Source organism: Ischnura elegans, chromosome 1 (assembly GCF_921293095.1).
Source record: "Ischnura elegans chromosome 1, ioIscEleg1.1, whole genome shotgun sequence".
Taxonomy (NCBI): domain Eukaryota; kingdom Metazoa; phylum Arthropoda; class Insecta; order Odonata; family Coenagrionidae; genus Ischnura; species Ischnura elegans.
This window is the reverse complement of record NC_060246.1, coordinates 67,174,714-67,196,831: the sequence shown is the minus strand read 5'-3', so window position 1 is coordinate 67,196,831 and position 22,118 is coordinate 67,174,714. Positions and strand designations below refer to the sequence as shown.

At 36.9% G+C, this 22,118-nt stretch overlaps 1 protein-coding gene across 1 annotated transcript; it reads right to left on the bottom strand.

Moving 5' to 3' along the window:
* Positions 1-2,309: 2,309 nt before the first annotated feature.
* Positions 2,310-22,106, bottom strand: LOC124162569. Its single transcript, XM_046539149.1, has 4 exons — positions 22,047-22,106; positions 19,399-21,943; positions 9,389-14,573; positions 2,310-4,190 (listed from the first exon to the last, which is right to left on the bottom strand). The coding sequence occupies exons 2-4, from the start codon at positions 21,778-21,780 to the stop codon at positions 4,066-4,068; spliced, it is 7,692 nt and encodes a 2,563-aa protein (XP_046395105.1). The 5' UTR covers positions 21,781-21,943; positions 22,047-22,106; the 3' UTR covers positions 2,310-4,065.
* Between the last annotated feature and the right edge of the window lie 12 nt (positions 22,107-22,118).

Below are 22,118 nucleotides of genomic sequence, written 5' to 3'. Positions count from 1 at the left end.
TTATTTAACTGCTATCACAAAGACAAAGCCCTTACAACCAAACAAGTCTTGGTTGTTAGGTTGCTAGGGAAACATGTGAACCGTATCCTGCAACGTATGCAATCTAGGTATACATCGTGCTTATTCACGGCCCATATCGAACTTCCATCGGTTAAGTTAGACTCGAAACAGACAGATCTTACAAGGCTACAATTTATCATGTGCCCTCCGGGATATATATACTAACAAGTCGCATTAAAGAAGCCTCCGCTTCTTGGAACCATTTATGTCAAATACCATGCTGAAAACACCAGAAAATTAGCAGAACATTACTTAAAAAAGAGTTATACATAATTTCCAAAAATTATCTTATAATATATTCTTAAAAAATTAACTTAAAATAATTATTCTGCCTGTACATAGTCGGTAGCACTGACTGTCAAAGCAAGCGATTATGCCATCCCTATTTTTTAATGAATAGATGCTACCGATCCGATAACCATTTGAAACAATAAATCGATTACAATGGAATTTTGCCCATCTCTACGTTGAAGATCTTGTCGGAATTTTGTTTGCAGCTCTCATGGCGGAAATTGAGGAAATGGTATGATGTCCCAACGGTGGCCCAATGATAATCTATTTCGTAGGGCCATCGTTGGGGATTTCCGTTGGGCCAACAGCATAAACCGTTTCGTTGGGCCGACGAACAATATCTGCGTTGGGCCAACAGCGGAATTTGGTAGGCATATCCACCCACAATGAGCCAACCGTGACTACGGTTCCCCAACCGAGGCCCAACGGTCAATGTTACTTGGGTGGTGGAATACACCATCTCAACATTGGGTACCCATGCCCTCAAGTACCATCCAGCAGAAGCAGATGAGTAAGATTATAATAGGATGACATCCAAAAATTTCACTTGAGACATGTGTAAACCTTATGCAACATACATTAATATGTAATGGATTTAAGGCATCATAAAAAGCAGAAAAGCTTGGAACAATTCCGCTACGCTAAAGACTCTTCCGTAAACATGAAGACCTAAAAAAATTACAACCTTTCCGGCAATCCTTGGAAATGTCCCAGCGAAAATGTCTCATTGTTCATTCAAATACTTGATCATGAACATACATGTATGTTCATGTACTTGATTATGGTTTTGAATCCGCGCTCGCATGGGGTCAAGCAGAGAGTGCGCATTAGCAGTATTTTTTGTTTTCCTTAGTTTGAAGGAGGCGGAAGCGCGGAAGGCTTAAAATCTGACAAATCGCTGGTAGTGCCGGGCCGGATCCTGTGATGGCAAGTAACTGTCTTGAACTCCTCCCAAACCGCCGCAACTGTATTTTATTTACATCAAAAGAAACCATTTTCGTGCCTTTTTGTTTACTATTAAGATGCTGAATGTTTGTCGAACTTAAACATTTTTTCGCTATGAGAAAGGATTGATGTGCCAATTTTGGGCGAAGTTCATTGAAGCATGTCCAAGCGGTCTGCGATGATACGTCGCATGTCACTCTTACAATTAGATCAAGGTTGGTCTATTCATATTTGTGTAGACAGTATGGGCAGGCGGAGGATAACGTGATCTAATGCACGTCAAACTGTGGTCTGGAAAATTTTGGGACAGGATATTTGGGCGTTACTATGCGAAAATATTGTGATGGTAACGATAATTATGGGATGGCAAAGGTCCGTGCCACTTTCAATTCGATAATCCATGGAATACACAAAACTTTACCGGTGATGTTTGCGATTATAATTAATTTATGCGTTTTCGAGAATTACCCTTTGATCTACGACCATAACCATACATTCTAACCTTATTTAACTCGAGAAATGTCAAAATGGTGCCAAGAATTATAACGGGGGACCTTAAGGATGCATAAGGCGTTGCACAGTGCCGTTGGAACAGGCAAGTCCTCCACCAAATAGAAAAAAAAACTTTTCATTGGTTAAAAATACTATCATCGCATTATTCTGTTATAGAAAGAAATGGTGGTTGCAGTGAAACTTGTGGAAGTTTTAACGGTGGTGACGATTGTTGGGCTTATTGCTCTCATCACCGCTCTGTTAGTAGCCATTGAAAGGTCTTTGTGGTTGTTCATTTGCATCTTAAGACCTCTATTTTGGACATTTGACTGGACACTTTGTGTTCTTGAAAGGGGCTTTCTCTTTGTTGTGAAGATTCTTTTAGATGCAATGCAGTATTTATCTAAGGATGTATTTTAGTTCAACCTAAGGTAACATGTATGTCATAATTATCACAGTGAATGTCTATCTTTTCCAAGATTTGTATTTGTCACTGAAGTAAGTAATCAAAGATAAAATGCTGTAATTCAAGGATATATTTTATCTTCAAATAACACTTCTATATACTATATTCAAAGTACACAACTTAATTTTATAACAGAATTTAGGATATCACAGACTATCACACAATGATAGTTGTCTGGTCAGTGAAACACCATGGGCACCAGAATCTAAAAAAAAGCGCACCATTGGGTGGCCCATTTTTATTTTCTTTGAGGAAATATGACCAATGAATTAAAAAAATATGTACATTGGTTTTCAAAACAAATAAATGCACCTGCAAAATTTTGATGCCATACTTGTAATAACACTTATAGCACAAAACTTGTGTAACAATCCAGAAAATTTATGAAATAAATAACAATAATTCATCAATGGAAAGTCTTTAAATCCAGCATTGAAAATGTAATTACTGAACAATACTTATATTCTGGTAAGTATAATGTGTATGCCAACAAAACCATCAAACATGATGATTAAAACACTTCTATAATATGTAAAACAAGTTACATATATATGTATATATAAACATTTCCAACATTTCATCAGTACTAACACACTACATATAGTGTAAAGCAAACAGTGGATTCACCAATGACATCAGCAAGTAGTTGTGCCTGTTAGATGAAGTTAACTCATATTTGTACTCGCTCATTGGAAACCAAGAGTCAGTGTATCTCAGCAGAAAAATTACTTAAAACACTGCAAGTCCAAACAAGAATATTGACAGTTTTGCCCACTTCTAGAAAAATAGAGGTATTGGATAAATAGCAGTTTTAAAAGGCACAGAAAGGATTTTAAGACATGCGAGGTTCTCTAAAAGGCACATTAAAGAATTAGCTGAATTCCCAAGCAAATTTAAATTATGCACTCATTAGGAGAATATCAAGGGACCAAATATCTCCATAAATATTATACTCTTAGTAAGATTTATAAAAATGCTAACACTCAAGTATAACATTGAAATTGACAATTCAGTCAATGTATGCAGATTGTTACATTAGCAATAAAATCATGGTCCCAACAAATTGAGCCTATAAAATACAAAATACAAAGAATTCGAGGCAAAAGAGGAGGAATAAAATAATTTTATGAATAAGTAAAATATTTTCAGACAAACTTGATATAGCCAGATCTGAAAAAAAAACTCAGAAGGTTGCATACTCTGCCGAGTGGAATATCTCAAATGTAGACATCAATGTTTTGATAAAAACAAGATAACAAATTACAGTCACCAGATCTATCTAATAAACTAAATATATATATTTAAAACAAAACCACAATATGATATGATAAAATTCAACAAAGATGACAACACGTTAAAAGTAATATGAAACATTCTATAACAACCACACCAAAAATTTTTCACAGCACACTATATGTTTGTACTTTTCACATGCAATAACAATATCTATTGTATCCTATGACTGCATATAACTTCTGGAGGACTTCCTTTATGAAAATATATTATAAAAATCCTTGCACACAGTGCTGTATATCAAATTTGTAAATTCACTTCTTCAATCGGTGGGAACTAACAACATAAATGTCCAAATGCCACTACATACATTTGAAAAGCAATCACATTATCAAGCTTAAGTTCACCCAGCACACGAATTTCAAACAAATGCACACTCTAGAGATGGTGCAACACGGCAACTCTTGTGCTTAAAGTCTGCAAAGTACAAAAGTACGTAGATAAAAATAGATATGGTTGCGATAAAAATCACATGACATTGGTCCCAATGAATCAATAGGTAACAAAATGCTATGGTACTAAGTAGCATCGAGAATCTCATTCAAAGCCAGCTGTAAAGGTGATGGAACAGCATGAGATGGCCAGCTTTTCAAATGGGAAAACTCCTTCTCTGATAGTGGTTTGAGGAGATGTGACTCACTACCTGAAAATTAAAATTCAGCAGTATAAAAATAAAAGAATGGGATTTTATTGAGCAATAATAAAATGGGACAATTTGGTTACTTGTAGCCTTTGTAATAACATACAAGGTAATCACTGACATAAGTTAACTTATCACACAAAATATCCACATTGGAATTTCTACACGAGCAATGATTAGACAACTTTTTCGTCAATTACATAATACAACTGGGACGGTTTTTAAACTTATCCTGAAGTTGACTTCAACTATTTCTTCAGTTGAAAATGGGTCTGAGATGTACTACAAACAAAGCTACATGGGTCCTACTTCTTATTTACCTTAAGTTAATTGTGTTAGAAAGAACAATGGATGTCCAATTCTGTTGAATGATAATAAACATTACCATTATTTCCATATTATAAATGGAATGGAGAAAGCGAAAACTTGAGCTAACTGTGAGTTCAAGGTGGCTCTCCTCAAAGTCAATCCAACAACTATCAATAACATCGCACGGCAAATGCAGTGATGTGCCTCCTCATTTTGGATTCAATTTTATTTACAACCAATCACTTACAGGATGGAATATAGTAGTCTGGTAGTTACAGAGTGATAGGGTTTTATGGGTTTGAATCTTGGGTGAAACTATTTGACACCTAACTCAAAATCCTATTGTGAGGTGAATGAGTAAAGTCCCTCAACCCTGAATGTGCGAATTTCACATACCTGCAGCAAAATCTGGGGTTGATTAAATAGGGTTGTTCACCATATGTTCATTATATTATGCTATTTTCTTCATTGTGCATGTTTAGAGAAGGCTTTAAACAGTGACAAATTTTACGTTACGCCAAAAAGCCCTACTTCCATCTTGAATTGATTTGTGACGTCACAAGCCTGTACATGCCCTACTGCAGTGTTGTTTAAGTGGCTCAGCAGGGTTATTCCACTAATTGTATGGCCGGGCCATAAGTCGAACTCGACCATAACTACGGCCTCAAGACATACGTATGGCTTCAAGTGATTCTACTCTGCGCGAAAGGCCATTAGTCGGGCGGTAGCTATGGCCTAAAGGCCGTAATACTATGGCCTGCGTAGGAGGCCGTCATAACTTGGGCCATACGAAATAACATTGCTTGCCTAAGGAGTTATAAAAGAAACTTACGAAGTGTCATCGATTACATAGCGATTGTTTCAAGAAATATATGAATATTGTGGGGGAGCACATACGGATTCAATGGGCATTGGCTAGATATATGAAAGAAAGACGTCGATTTCATAAGGAGGATATGTGTAAGTAATCTGTTCTCATACGATGATGATATTTTCATTAAACAATTACGTGGGTCAAAAGAAGTTGTTACTTACTTTTTAAGTAGATATAGTGGATGAACTAAAAGTTCGCTAGTAGTTAAAAAGTTAGAAATACATTTTTAATGGATGCTCTGTTAAAGTGAACGGAGGAACGGGCTTGGAAAACTCAAACTGCACAGATAATTTAGCTCGTATGTTTCTACCTTAGAAAAAAAACTTCACAAAATTTCATGATCTTACACGCTCCTCCCTTGCTCCCTTCCATATTCTCTCCAGTGCCTTGCTGCTAGGAAGGCAGAATTCCCAAACACCCAGAGAACACTCTCCATCCCCACCATGGCCCCTACCTCCCATGCTTTCTCCGGCCCCATTCCTCTCGCTGAGAGGACGAGTCATTCTAGTTCCCCCAAGTCGCCGCTGGCGATGCACTGCGATGGGTTGTGTTTTTGTCAATATTATTACAGTAAAACCTCTTTACATCGTAATGGAGAGGACCAAAATTTGGGCAATTTGATGTATGGATGTCCACTACAGAGAGGTTTTAGTGATATGCACCATTTTTTCATATCCTTTGGAAATGAAAGGCACTACTCTCTTTTAAACCATTATAATCATGTGTTTAAATAAACGTGCATGCATTAGTGAACATATATTTATTGTTTAATGATAACAAAAGGTGAGTGCTATTGCGTGATTTTAACCATGATTCGAGGGAAAACGATGTGATCTCTCTTAATTCAACAGTTACTTAAAATGATTAGGATAGTTGGATACCTTTTTTCTTATTTACTGTTCGGTATGCTCTCATATGAAACTAAATGGCCATAACTAATGATAAATATGAAAATTGCAGCATATTAAAGGTGTATAAGAAAAAAAATAAGGGTAACACATCTATTGCTGAAAATGTCATGTGAGGTTTATGATGTAAAGAGTTTTTACTGTATTTGATTTATTACTTTAAACATGCATATTTCTTGGTTTTAAAAGTCGTATTAGACTATAAACTTGGCTAGAATTCTTTTGTTGTGAATGATTTTTTCCAAAAATAATATATTCAATTAATTACAATATTAGATGTAAAACTTACAATTTACTATTTATGTCAATTTAGATGAGCCAGACAGAAAAAATACAGTGACTGTTACATATTTTCAAAGGTTTCGCGTCGATAGTACCATATTCATTACTCATATTAGGAAAATCATTTAACGGGGCAATCACCTTTTGCCTCAACCTATGGATTGTATGTTAAAAAAATACCCTGAAAATTTTCCTTCTAATTCCTCGTTTCATACCATGATACATGCAGGTAAAATGACATGCATTGACGTACAATAGATTGTCCTTCTGTTTAAAAGGACCTCATCATGCTGCTTCTATGGTGTTTAACAAAATACCATCATCAATTAAAGAACACTCAATTCTGACTTTTAAAAAGAAAATAAAGGAACATCTAATTGATAACTCCTTTTACAGCATCGAAGAGTATATAGCTATAAGAGAATGTTAATATGGATTGACTCCAGCCTTAAATGTTTCTTATGATGTTAATTAAATGTTTAACCTGACATTGTACACTTTATAACCTTTATGTTTAATTAATGCTACGCAAATGTCTGTCTTGTGCTGCTCTTCTTACTTGACGACCTGTATGTCTATCAAAGACCAATGGAAATAAGTAAATATTATTATTATTAATGATACAGCTACTATGATTACATTTGCCTCATAAGTATTCCAGATTACACCAATGAAACTTTATTTTTAGTGCAACACCGCAGAAGAGCAAAAAGCTGTCATTTAATTGAGTGACAACATTTAACAATACTCTCAACTTGTATAGTAGTCTGATTAAATACCCAGTATGAATAAACTAGAACAGAGACAAGTACAGTCCTGGAAAAAAATGAACCGTTTGAGCCAGTCCAAGGGTACTACTCTTGAAATCTAAAATAGTGGCCGCAATTTTACAATTCCATACCCTGTATAGCCCCAAATTGGATGTATTCGACGGAAATAAGTATGAAAGTAATGAATTCAAATAATATGTAGTGACTTACACCAAGAAAATTCACTCTTTTTTAAATTGTTCAAAAACTGAAAAAAATAACAAAATTCATGTTTTAAAAAATTGACTTTTAAATGAAAAAATGTTAGTCATGATTTCCTTACTAACCAATGATTTAAATTTCAGTTTTACACAAGTTAAAAAAATATGAAATAAGGTTAACCAAAGGCAGAAGAAGAATTTGTAAAATTCTTCAACTATACCCAGTGATGTTACTCTGATGAGATGCTGGTGTCCAGAAGACTTTGAGGAAGTCTGTAGCCAAATGCATAATGACAACACAATTTTGTGCAAGACTGGTAAATAATATAAAGTAGTTGTAGTCACTTTTCAGATGAAAAGCTGAAATTTCTGTGTTATACTAGCGGCAGATTGCAAGTGATACTTAAAGCAGCCATAGTTGTATTTGACTCCATATATCAAGCAAAGAGAATTAATAAAATTGCCAGTAATTCCATAAATTGATCACCAAACTTTATTCATACTGAGCTTCTTCACTTAGAGCATCCTCTTTTGACATCCTCCACAATTTTTGCCGTGACGTTTTTGCATAGATGATTTCTCAAGACAATTCCGGCCCAATATTAATATTGTAAGAACCTAACCACCATGGCTGTGGTGCAATCATCACGAACTCACCAAAAATATAGCTTTTTGTACAATGCCTCTAGCAAATAGAACAATGACTTCATCAGCACATCTAAAAATGAAAAATTTTGAGACCCATACGAAAACACCACAAATGAAACATGGAAGGAAGACCTAGAGGTTATTTTGCCCTCATGCTTAGGGCTACTCCCTCCTCAGCCCCTTGATGTCCCATACCTTTCGTCACATAAAGGTGGTTCTTATTTTGTCCACGACTGTACACATCAAGTCACTCAGAGTTTGCATGCATCCTGCAAGATGGCTATCATAGCTAGCATGCTTGCTATCATCATTTGTATAGTCCAGTATCATTATTATATCCTAGAGAACCTAGCACTACTCAAATATGTATTCAACTTTTCTCTATGCATTTGCGTTGCATCCATCAAATATTTATATTACTACACAGAGGAAAAATCATTCGCCTTGACCGGGATTGCCTTGATTTTTCCTCTGTGTATTTTTCGCACAATTTGTGCATTGTGGGTGACTCAGTAAAAGTTATAACCATGGCTAGTCCCGGTATACTTAAATAAATATTTATATTACCCTTTCTATACCATTCTGTGAAAAACAATGTTTCCCATTGTAACAGGATTATAAACCTAAAGAAATCTTGCACACTTAAGTTTTGCACAGTTCTGGCAAGGATGATTTTGAGCATTTGAGATTGGGTCATGGAAATATTGAGCTTGCTATCACCATAGGATCTGTGCAAAGTTAAGAACATATCGTGCCATTCAGACCAAAGGGAGAGCCAAAAAGTAGAGTTGAAGTCTGAGCCACTAAATCATTACAAGTATACTGCAATTGTTATTAAATACTTATTTTTCCATTGTATGTTATCAAACCTTAATTTTTCCCATTTATCAGTTTCAAAAAAGAGGGAGGGGTCATCTCACAATCACCGAACTTTAGATTGGTACAATTACAGTATTTATGAAGATAGTCGAATACTGATAACTTTTATTAGCTTCTGATTTAACTGATAGCTTATAAAGAAAATCAATTTTAATAAATATCAAATAATGGACAGATATGAATATCAAATGAGGGATACATATGATTATGAAATAATGGATACATTTTCAACATTGACCATGAGCTAACCACAAAAAAGCTTTTTTGCCATCATCTCTATCATGGCCAGATAAAGGACACACAATAGAAAATACATGTCAACAGAACATACCTGTCAACAGAAGAAGGAGAGCTTGAACTGCCTGCCTCTGAGCATTTTCCACTCTGGAGTGAGAGACTCCTCTGCAGTGACGTGATAGCCATTTTTGGGATGAAAATTTTCTGCAGCAAGCTTCACAAGAATACAGAAATTGATCACTAGTTGTCGCCTCTTTCTCCACCATACTATTCTCAGAGCTGTTATGCGAAGGCTCTTTATCGGAGACTTGAACTGTACATAAAACTTCCTCTGGTAACCCAATGTCAATTATTTCTTTACTTTTTGGTATTTTATCTAATTCTGTATCATATGCACTGATTGGAAGAAGCTCTTTTTTTGCTTGAAGGGGGGAAAATATATCAGGACTTCTAAATTTACCTGCACTTTCCACATCACTAATGCCATCATTTTCCAATTTTCTGATTGCTGCACTGACTTTGTTGTCGCTGGAGTTACTTCCACCTAATTTTTCTTCCTTAACCCTCTTTGTTAGGTCAACTGATGACGTACCTCTTACTGGAATATTTGAAGGAATCTCACTGTCTAATTCATTTTTTTTCAATCTTCCTGAATGATCAACGACTGATGTTGCTTCTGAAGAAATGTTTGGCCTAAGTTTCACTACATCCACCTCCTTCCTATCAAGATGCTCCTTCTTTTTCACATCAATATTCAAAGAGTTTAAAAAATTAGCACTCTTTGCTATTTTTAACCCTTTCACTAAATGGGATTTATTTCCAGGCTTTGGCTTTTTCTTTGGTAAATGTAAACGATCACACTCTCTCATGATCTTGTCAAACTCTACCTTGTTGGTACCATAATTGATAAGAGGGCCATCCTTGCCCATAATTATTTCGCCATACTCATTTTTACTAAATTTTCTTTCTCTGGGGAATTTACTTTTTTTATTGAGCTCCTCTGAGTCTCGCTTATGACCCTGGGTGGAAGAGGATTTCAATTCAATTACAGAAACCCCATTGCCCTGAATAGAGTTTGAAACCTTTTCATGAGTTTGCTTTCCTTCCACAACATCACTTGGTGAATGCATCTTGAGGGCAAGGAGGTCTAATTCACAACTTCTTGACAGTTTAACAACAGGTTGCCATGCACTCCACGGTCCTATCTCCCAGTCATCATCTACTGCATTAGTAGCATTACTGGAGGAGTTGGGACCAGTATGACACCCTTCCTTTATTCCATTTGGATGTTCACACTTATCCTTCCCTGAACAATTCTTAGTATTTCCACCTACTGTTCTGATGACAAAAACAAGTCCTGTCCCTTCCTTTTTCTCCACAATGTTTGTATAAAATTTATGTTCGTCATTTGAATTTTTTGCAGACATTTCACAGCTAGAGTTATCAGTACACTTCTTAGACTGCAAGCAATCAATTGAGGCATTGAAATCCTTGCATGATAATACACCTGTTGGATTTTCATTTAGATATGCATTGCATTTTCCAGAGGGAAATTGCTCGGGGCTTGTGTTTAAGTGTAGTGGTGAACTTGTTTTTGAGAGGAATGTTGGCGATGTGGAGGGTGATGATGAAGCTGATGAGAAACCGGACAAAAAGCTTTGGTATCCCTTCTCTCCCCTTTTTTTCTTGATCGTTACTTTGGGCAATGGAGAATCACAGTCGGAGGAACCCTTTCTTTTGACTACTTTCGAATCCTCTGAAGGTACACAGTCTTGGCTTTTCAGCAGATTATCATGAAGTGGTCTTTTCATCCACATATTCTTTTTACTCCCATTTAATACCTTCTTAAATGACATACGGACATGAGGTGATTCAATAGATTCAGAGCTCATCTCAATCAATGAGCTGTTCATCGTGGAAAAGCTAGAAGTAGCTTTTGTTTCTTCAAGAATAAGAGGAGTCGAATCACCTGACACTGCTACTTCAGAAAAATGTAAATCGGAGGCTAAATCTTTTTCCTTTTCAGAGGCAGAATCAGTTACCTTATGCTCTACCTTTTTTTGTCTTACATCTTCGGTGGGATGTAAAGTAGAAGAGGATTTTGGGTCTCCCTTCATGAAATTCTTTTCATGAAGGGTGGAAATTTCAGAGTCACTGAGTGGAACATTAGTATTATCTTCATCATGCCTTTTTGAAGGCTCAAAATTACATTTTGTTTGAGATGCACTATGGTAGCTTTTTTCAGTGATGTCATTCACAGAATCTTCCAGCACATGAAGTGGTGAAAGAGCTTTAGGAGGAGGAGTGAAAGACATCTGCAGGACCAACGGTGATTTTTGGTTGAATTTTCTAGCCATTATGCATTCTCTCCTATTTTGAACAAGGATGACATTTTTAAACTTATGACCAAACTTTCTCCTGTGAAATGAAAATCTGTTTTTCCAAAAGCCATACTTAGATTTCCTTCCATTTTTATGCGCATTATCAAAATACTTTAGAGAAGCCTTGGTTTTCAAAATTTTCCCTACTCCAACAAACTCTTTTTGTTGGACGATAGCAAGATTTTCAGTCATTGAATCCTCAACAGTATGTTTCAGCATAAAATTCTTTTTGCCAATTGCTCTTCTAGTTAAATCATGGACACTTTGATTCTGTAGACCACTCTCTTGTTTACAGTCTAATGAACCACATTTCTCGACACATACAGACTCTAATTTACTTTGATGCTGATTTCCCATTGCCAACAAATTCCTTTGGCCACGTTCATTTCCGATTTCAGGAATTAACACAGAAATATCCTGATCATTCTTTCCCATGGAGAATTCTTGACCAGAACACCCATCTTCACAAACGATGCATTTATTTTGAAGATTAATTTCTTCAGGACTGTGAATTAACTGTGAGTCAAGAGTAGACAGGGAAGTAGACTCCTTACCACCTTCCCTCTGATCTTGGCAAGAGGATTTTGAGTCAACTATAGAAGCCTCTTCTGTATTTGATAGTTCGGAATGCAATTCTATAGAACACTTCATAAGAGTACAACAAAATGAATCACTGGTTCTTTCTTCTGAATTTCCCAATTTCTTGTTGCCAGCAGGATCTTCGGGCTTTGATGAAGAACTTTTTGACTTAGATTTGTAAGGATGAATAAATTGTTTCTTAGGCTGGGAAGAAGTAACAATATCTTCAGAATTGTTACTTTCAACCATTGGATTAGGAATATTTTTTGGACTATTATCACCAAGATGACTAGTAATGCTTTCAGGAACATTTTCTTCATTATTTTTAATGCTTTCACAGCTCTCACTGCTAATGGACATTTCTAGGCAGTCTTCTATTCCCACTGAATGACAGCTTTGAAGCGTAGTCCTGAGCTCACGGTGTCCTTTACCTTCTCTTTTATCACTTTTGTCAGTAGTACACCTGCCTTGATGACAAGTTACTTCACCTTCTACAGTAATGGGTCCTTTTTCATTCATTCCATTGGGAGGAAAAACACCATTATCTACAGAATGTTTATATTCCACACTATTAGAGGTGGGGACATCAGATCCAACCTCAATTTCCATTGCTACTCCTAGGTCATTACCTAGTTCATAATTACACCAGTACTGCAAGTTACTAGATTCCTCTCTGCTGGAAGTTTCCCCATGGATTGTATTTAGTGCATCTTCTTCTTCCTCAACCTCCTCAAAACTGATTTTCTCTCCCTCTGTTGTCACCAAAACTTTTGTTCCTTCAGCTATGCAACAGCTTTCATGATTTAAAGATTTACACTCTCTATCCTGATTGAATGGTTTAGCTCTAATGTCACTCTCACCAGAAGATTCAATAACACATTCACTCACAGGGAAAGCTGATTCATCTCTGTCTGTACTGAAAATAATTTGCTCTAAGCATACTGGATGAGTCACTGGTACCTCATCATCCTTGGTCTCTGTTGAATCAACATCTTTCAAGCTTTTGCGGCATTCATCAACATCATTTTTCAAATTTGTAACTTTCTCTGAATTATGGATATTACCAGGTGGTATACTTTGTTCTGTTATGATTTCTTCCAGCTCTGGAATAACAACATTGCGGCAATGGTTCTTGCAGTTGATTGCTTTGCTTTTTTTAACGAAACAATGTCCATTCTTTACTTTCCTAACCACAAGACTGAGGAATTTGGACTTCTCATTTTGTCTCTCAGCCAACCTTCTTTTAAGATTATTCAGTATGATTGATTGGTATTTTTTCCTAATCAGTAGAGCAGCGTGATAGGATGATTTCCTTGGAAACACAGTAGAGGATCTCTTCTTTCTACTTTCAAGTGTACTTTTTGCGGTAGAAAACTCGGCAAAAATTCCTCCGAGTTCTTTTACACATGAAGCCTTATTGTCTACCATTAAAACATCTTCCTCAGACAAATGATTTTGAGTTACTGGCAAAAAATTAGGTGTCCCTGACTCACAATGTTTTTGGCTACCTTCAAAACCATTCAATGCATTATTGATAGACTTATGCTGAGACGATGTATGTGCTTTCCTATTCACAACGTCATTGAAAACTTCATCTCCTACATTAGGCATTTCAAATACTTGCCCTTCACTAGGCTGACAGCCTTCTAAGACTTTATTCACAATCTTTTCTAAAGGGCTGTCAGACACTGACCTACCAGTTAAAGCATCATTCATTTCCTTTGGACTGCTGTGGTGCAGATTATCATCATGACTGATTGAAGTATTTTTAAGTGGATCTGTTTTGGATTTCAACTCTTGTCCATCAGGACAGATGTCATCATGGCTTTTATCATTAACTTCATTACCAGGATCTGAGACTCTTTTCCCATTCATTACAGTTCCATTTTCCATATCTTTTGCACTCATTCCTTTGGAGTTACTGTCAAGTGTGCCACTTTCTACCTCTACAAGACATTCTTGGGCTTTGACATGGGATGGAGTAAAAACTTCAGAAGAAGATTTTGGCTGTTTTAAAGACAAATATTTCTCAGGATCCTTCCTGGAGCTACCTTTGTCAGCTGGCAAATTGGGATCTTCAAGTAATGCAGACGAAGAGATGGAATTAACAAGACTAAGGACAGCCCCAGGCTTAGGCTCATCTTTACCTCTACACACTTCATCGACAGATTCTGTTTCTTCCTTGCCAGAAATGGTATTTTCTGGATCAACAATACCAGATGATTCTTCCATTCTTACAGCTCCATTTGAATTATGTGTCAGAGTTTCTTCTTCACTCTTTCCAGCAGGTGAACCGTTCCCAAATTCAGATGAAAATACCTAGAAATAAAAAATGAGCTATTTTGAAAAATGAACTAACATTAAAATTATATTTTTGGAAGAAAACTATCCCAGAAAAGTTTAATGAGACATAAATGAAGTAATACAAAAAACAGCAGAAGATGAAACAAAACAGAGGACATAAAACTCCTGGGCCCTGAAACATTAATATGTAATGAAATTGTCTAATGAAGAAGAATATCTGATTTCATGTGGTTGCATACCATAAATCACTCTCTATGCATATTATTTGTTCCATCAAAAGAAAACTGTAAGATTAAAAAAAAAATCCCCATAAACAATAGCTTTTGAAACACTCAAATAGCAGTCTGACACATAGTATGTCTGAAAGCCTGTGTTCTTTTACCTGGAAATTCAAAGTGAGTGAAGGAGAGTGACTTCGCTGATGTATTAATTGGGAACCCTTGAAGCCAAGGGGTACAAGTGCAATTTTTCTAATTTTGGAGATAAGTGCAGATAATGGCTGGTGGGGTACAGAATATTATTATGGCAAAGAGATACAAGTGAATCACTGAATTTATACATCCATACATACTCATCAGAGATTCACTAGTATCCAATGACATCATGGCAAAATTAGCAGTGCCAGAACGTACTTTCCTTAACCTTTCTTAAAGATGAAATATGACTCTGTGTGTTTTTTTATCACAAGTATCACATTTAAATTTTATTACAATTTTTTGTTTTGGTTATGAATGTAAACATTAGAAATTTTGAGGCAATAAAAATGATAAAAGTGTTATTTGACTATCATGTCTTTTGTCAACCTGTGCCGAAAAGCCATTTCAGTACCATGACACCACTGATAGTATCCTTTTGTAACAACAATAATGCGTACCCCACCAACCATATTCTGCGCCTATCTCCAAATTATAAAATTTGTATTTGTACCCCTTGTCTTCTAGGGTCCTTAATTGGTGATGAAGTTCTCGCTAGACCTAAAATGGGTAAAGCTTGCTTTTTCTTCGGTTGTACCAGTGGTTCTCAGGAAACCACCCAGAAAAATAAGGACACTTGCCCTGAAAAATATCAGTCTTTACCAGCCAAAGGTAAGTATCAATGCAACTGAATTTTCATCCAGGCTGTCCAGGCTTTACAAATGGTGTGTAACTGGCACGCAATGTCTAGTAGAATACAATTGGATTCTTTTATCACGATAAATGCTGTAAATCACTGTAATTTCACCAAAGTAGAGCTGGCATAAATGATATATTCACTTTGATTGATGGTTGCCTTGGGTGAATATATATAAGACAGGTATTTTTCAAGCTCTCAATACATTTTGTATTATCTTCAGGTAGTACCCCTTTCTTCACTTCTGGCAACATTTTTGGCCCTCAACTCTGAAGATTCCTTCTTGTAAAAAGCCTTTATGTAGGTAGCTACTTCAAAGAGTGTTAAGAAAAAAATTGATTGTTTTTTATTTTTCATACATAACATTCTCATTTTGCGAAGTCTTCATGGTTTGTGTCTCTTGTTGGATGTGACGACGATGTGTCCAGGAATTATTTCTTGATTGTCTACTAGGAATCGGTTCCCTCACTGCCGAAATCATCCATATTCAGTGTGAACTATAGTTCTGGAATATGGATGAATATTCTCTTGGCCAACCGCAGTGACTGTTAACGAAGTTTTCCTTGTTTACAAGCCTCAACAACGTAAATGTGACGTCACTACCACGTTGTTACGAGCAGTAGCATTGGTGGCGTTTGTCAGACTAATCTGTTGTGTTATAGGTGGGGATGTCAAAGTGAAAAATCTGTTAAGCCGATGTCCCGCGGTCAAATTTGCATCAAAATATTTGCATTAAAATTTGATACAACTGACACACACCCTGTCCCATGGTCAAAATTTCATTCAACTGGCTTTTGGTCCTATCGTTTGTATAAAACACCGTTTTGTCCAAATGGATAGAACAGGTTCTAAATTTTCATCCAATTGGATGAAACCAACCAATCACAGGGCCACAGGACAAAATAGCATCGCCAGGCGCTGACACACAGGCCACACAGGTTAAACTTATTTATTGTCTGCATAAGCATTTTAAATAATAAATATATATATTATGGACACAAAAATAAACTTTGTTGTTATCCACACAGTATGCATTAAAAACCCAACTGGTTTCCACCTTTTCAGGTCATTATCATAATCGTAAACCTTTAGATAAAGACCTGAAAAGATCGAAACCGGTTGAGTTTTTTCATTAGTACTGTATGGAATACTAAAAGGTTTAGTTTTGAATTTATAATGTCACCATGCCGCGAAGTGAATTCACAAAACATTATTTAAAATATATATATACGTTCGTGATCGTCTCTTTCATTGTCTGGTGCGGTCCTAAGAGTAAAAATGAGCAAAAATTGGTCTCGATAGGCGATGGAAACTCATATAGGAAATCCATAATAATGAGTTGATCTTTAATAAGAAGGAAGCGATCTTTAGAATCGCAATACAAGGAGGGATGTTTTGGAAAGAATAAAAGATTTACTTAAGGTATTGAGGCTGAATTCTACAGGTTAGATATGTGGAGGGCATACTTTGCGAGCGAGCGAGCAGCTGGAGAAATGACTAACATGAACTGACGATTAAAACCTGTGAAACACTACAGCTGCCCATTTCTATCACTATGATTATAGAATATGGACCTTATTTTAACAACTGCAAGATTAGGAGAGAAAAATGTGATTTAAATGCACGTTTACAGCACTATTCATAACATTTTCTCAACCACAATGTCCATCATTTATTAATAAGATTTTCCTCGCTGGAATAAACTGCCTCATGTTTGTATCCTGGCGTTTTATTCGGCCCTCAACCTTGCTGATAAGGGACATGAAAATATCCTCACTTATCTTCAATTATTATCAAAAATATTAGGGAACATCGGCGACCAACTCCTTCTCCAACATGTACAGCACGCTAATTCCAAAGCTTTCATACCCCCTTTCCAGCCAAGGCCAAGTTCAGCATTCCTTCTGTTTTCTTTTTTTCGCCTCTTTAATGTTCAAGAGGCCTGTTCAGACAATTTCGCCTGCTAAAAAAAGACAGAATCCCTCCCTTCCACAAGCTTCCAAATTTGTTTACATAAATATCGTCTTTCGTTTGTTCGTCCAAATGAGATGCATCGTGGGACACCCCCGTCCCGTTGCATACAAATTTTTGCATCAAAATTTTTGGTCCAAAAATTTTGATGCAAATTTGACCGCAGGACACCGGCTTTACTGATTAGGATCTATCTATATACTTGTTAGTTTAGTGCATTATTCAAGCAAAATTTCCAATGAAGAATCAAAATTAGTTCCGAAGACAATAATGTTCAGAAAGCTGAAATGAGAAATTCCTGCCTTCTGATCCTAATAGCTGGTAGACCATTTTTTATTATTTCTGTCCCTCCTTGAATTGCGATGCATTACTTTCCCTTTCAATCAGTCATTTGTTGCTCATGTCAATTTTTAATTTCTATGCTTATGTCCATTGTGCTCCATTAGCTTTCCTTGCATCGTAGAATACAATGCTGGCAGCTTGGAAATCATAATTAAAGTCTATATTAGGATAGGGTTTATTCTAAAACCAAATCAGTTGGTGCGTTCACCATGGCGATACCTCTCAAACTGTGAGATTGGAAATTTTTTGGTACATTCGAGAAATACATTAAAGAATATTAAATAATTTATAATTTTGAGGAAGGCCGCTCATGTGTTTAATATCAAGATATTTCCCATTTCTGGAATGCCCGATGGTGACCATTTCTAGAAAATGGAGCATTTAAGTACTTCCAGTTCGTATCTCGCAAGGTCGTAAGGGATCCAAATGATGATTTATATACAAAACTTATCATCTATACTTAAGGGTTTCCATTGGCAATTGTGCAATTTTTAGCGATGGACAAAACGAATTTTATCAGCCCAGAATTTTCACAAGCTGCACCCAAAATAAAAGAGATTAGAAAACAAAGTCAGCGCAAATATTGTCTAGAGGAATTTTCAATGGTTTAACATGAATAGATAGAACCACTATGTCATTGTGCTTCTACTACTGTTTTAGGTGAGAATTGTTGGACTTCTCAACTACATAAATGACTAAAGTGAAAGCACCAAAATATGAAGAGCATAACTCCTATCTACATTATCAAAGCTGTAGCCTGTAGATGGGAGAGTTCAGGGGTTTCAAACCCCTAAAATATTTTAGAAATACAGTCTTGAAGTCCGACCTCCGAGAGTTGTGCGATGACAGGCAGAAGAGTCTAGTTTAGGGTAGGGGGCAAGGTTGCCAGGTAAGAAAGGGAAACTCCCATGTCACATAAACAAAAGGATTCTGTAAGGAAAGGAGCCGGAAGGGACGAGGAGCATGAAGGGCCCAAAGGAAGAATCCCTTGTTTTGATGGTTCAGGTTTGTTCCAGGGCTTCACGTAACAACGTTTCATGACTAGGCAAGGGTGTGAGGTGCGTTTGGGGGACAGCGATTAGCTGCAAACCCCGCTGGTGCAGGGTTCTCCGCCCCTCCTTTTGCGATGTCATCAGACAACTCTCGCCGGCCAGACTGTAAGTCCCTTCAATATGAACCTCCCCTAGAAATACACCTATCCATCTAAAGAACCACAGCTGATTTTTTTAAAGCTATGAGCTAGAGTGCAAGATAAGCTCTTTGTTATACAACACTAAATTTAAAAACCAAATTTACCTTACCAACCATTGGCATAATATTGAGTTAAAAGTTGACCTCCACTGAATTTTAAATTATTATTTGAGAAAAAACCTCAATAGATGATTATCAAGAATACAAAGAAAAGTTATTCACTTACTTGTGACTGTGATGAGTCCAAAGATTTTGAATCCACCTCATTTCCCACTCTGATTGGATGAGCTGATGTTTCTTCTCCATCTCTAATTCCTTTACCAAAATCATTCAGAGCTTCAATATGAGAACTGCCACTATTTTCATTTATATGGGAAATGTCATGACTGATGATACGGAGATCTGGGTTTGGGTTGATTTGCAATGGGCTGCAGATTTCTTCCTGAGCCTGCTCAGAGTTTGAACGAGAAACATCAGTAGATTTCACTCTAATGTGCTCTAAATGTTGCTCTAACTCACTGCATGACTTGGTAGAAATACTTGAAGTGTTCATTATTGCCTCTCCAACACCTAAGACACAACTGGAATGCATATGTAATGAATTAATCTCGGAGTCACAATTGTACACTTTGTAGGAGCTGGTGCATCCAATAGGAGTATTAGTAGAGGACAACCCTTTATCCTTGTCCCCCCCATCTCCATACTTTGTTGAATTTCCATGATTATCAACTTCCATTGGCAAATTACTAACTGATGTACATTTTTCTTGTGTATCTTTATCCAGAGCAAGTTGTTCCTGGTTGCTCAAATTACTAACTGATGTACATTCTTCTAGTGTATCTTTCTCCACAACAAATTGTTCTTGGGTGCCATTTGGAGTCCCTGACAATGCACTAGGCATAACAGAATAGCTCTCTTCATCATCCCCATCATCCCATGTTGAAAGAAAGTGACGCAGGTCTCCAATAACAGCATTTCCACCCACTGATTGCAATTGCTTAACTGGCGTCTCTTTACAGATCTTTAGTTTATGGTCAGGCTCAACATAATCTGATGAGGGCTCAGAGTAAAATTGTTTTTCTGAGTGTCTACTACTAGGAACACCACCAGGAGAATCACAACTGCCTGCCACAATTTCAGGATGATTTCTCCATGGGTTTTCCAGGTACCTATCACATACCTTCTCAGTCAACTGGTTTGAATTCCGAATAGATGAATTTGAAATTGGAGCATTATGGGCAGCAGAAATCCTATTAGTACTATCATGAGTATCCCTACAGGGATTTTGAGAGGGGTTGTAAGAAATTTCATCACATAAATCCTTTGGTGGGCCACTCATGACAATACCTGTAGGTTTTAGAGAATGCATTGGAGGTAACTGCAACCTAGATGCTTGTAATACATCACTGGATGCTGAAGAGCTGCAAGTGAGTAAAATTCTAGGGTCACCTTCTGTAGGAATACTGTAAGTCCTTCTGGTGGGAGGATCAACCTGATGTACAGAAGGCATGAGACCAGGTTGACAATAAGGCATTTCATTAGAGACTTCCAAAACATTGCTTGAAGGAATTCTTCTTTGGAATGACTCAACAAGTGTACTTGGCAACTGTGAGACTAGTTTCGATGATTCAATGGCACATTTTTGGTTTTCATGGTAAACATTTGTGTTGAAAGAGGAAAACTTGTACGAGAAACCCCCTTCACAATTACTTGACAGATTACAGATGGGTCTATTAGGAGGAGGGATTTTGTTGAGATGCTGTTTGTTATAAGGTGCATGGTCTGCTGCACCTTTCTTAAAATCTGACCCACAAGGATATCCTGTGAAGCAATTGCCCATAATGTCATCGCTTCTACCTGGGGGCAGGCGAGGAGCCTGAACAGATAATATTGAATTGGAATGTAATGCGGAATAAGTTTGATTATTAGTAACTGGCTTTCTTTGGTGCTGCTGAGGTAATAAGTATCCATTTCCGGGAGCTATGTGCTCTGAATTTTCAAAGTTACTCGGCTGTTTTTGCGATAAAGGCCACACACATGGTTCGCCTTTGTAACTAGTCCCGTATTTAGGTATGGACCAGCTATTCGATGAATCAGTAGTTTCGATAATGTTGGGTTGCTGAGTGTTGCTTTCTCTCCACCGACTGGTATTCAGCCCCTTTCTGAAGCCACTGTACGAAGCGTTATGTGGAGAATCACACAGAGTTTGATTATTCGCTTGATGCTGCAGAGAATTGCTAGCGGGAAAGTACTTTGGATTGATAGATTCACAACAGTGACAGTTTCTTGGACAAGTACTATACGAATTTGTTACAGGTAAGTCCAACGACTGATTGTACGGCAACGGTGGGTAAGGTCGATGATAGCTACTGTTCGAATCAAAATAGTATGGGCGATGAATGGCATTTCCTACCTGACTATATTCTTGAGGGAGCACACCCAGACTAGAGCAAGATTGGTCATTGGACGGAAAAGAATTGTAGGCTGTGGTGCCATTGCTGTAGTGCGAATGATATGGGCCTGGATACTGACCAATGTTGCCGTAGGACGACCCACTGGAATTTTGATAACTGTAGGGTTGCGAATTATTGCCTTGATAGCCATACATCCTTCTTGATGGCCTTCTGGTAGGAACTTTCGTTAGTTAAAGACACATTTTTGGCTAATATATCACATAATGTATAGGCACATCAGCTTAAAATAATTTCTCTATGTAAGGCCAACAATTATTTTCTTCATACTTAGGCCGCATTTCTGAAGCGGAAGGTGACCTAAGTAAAACGCAAAAAATAAAAACAATAATTAAAATTACTACTAGCATATCCAAGACTCCGTCTTATTAATGTAGATAGTCATAGCCATGTCATTACTTACTATAAGCACAACATAAACATCGTCCACCATTTCGCGGACATTTTGTAAACAAATGACTGCGTGGCGAAGTGT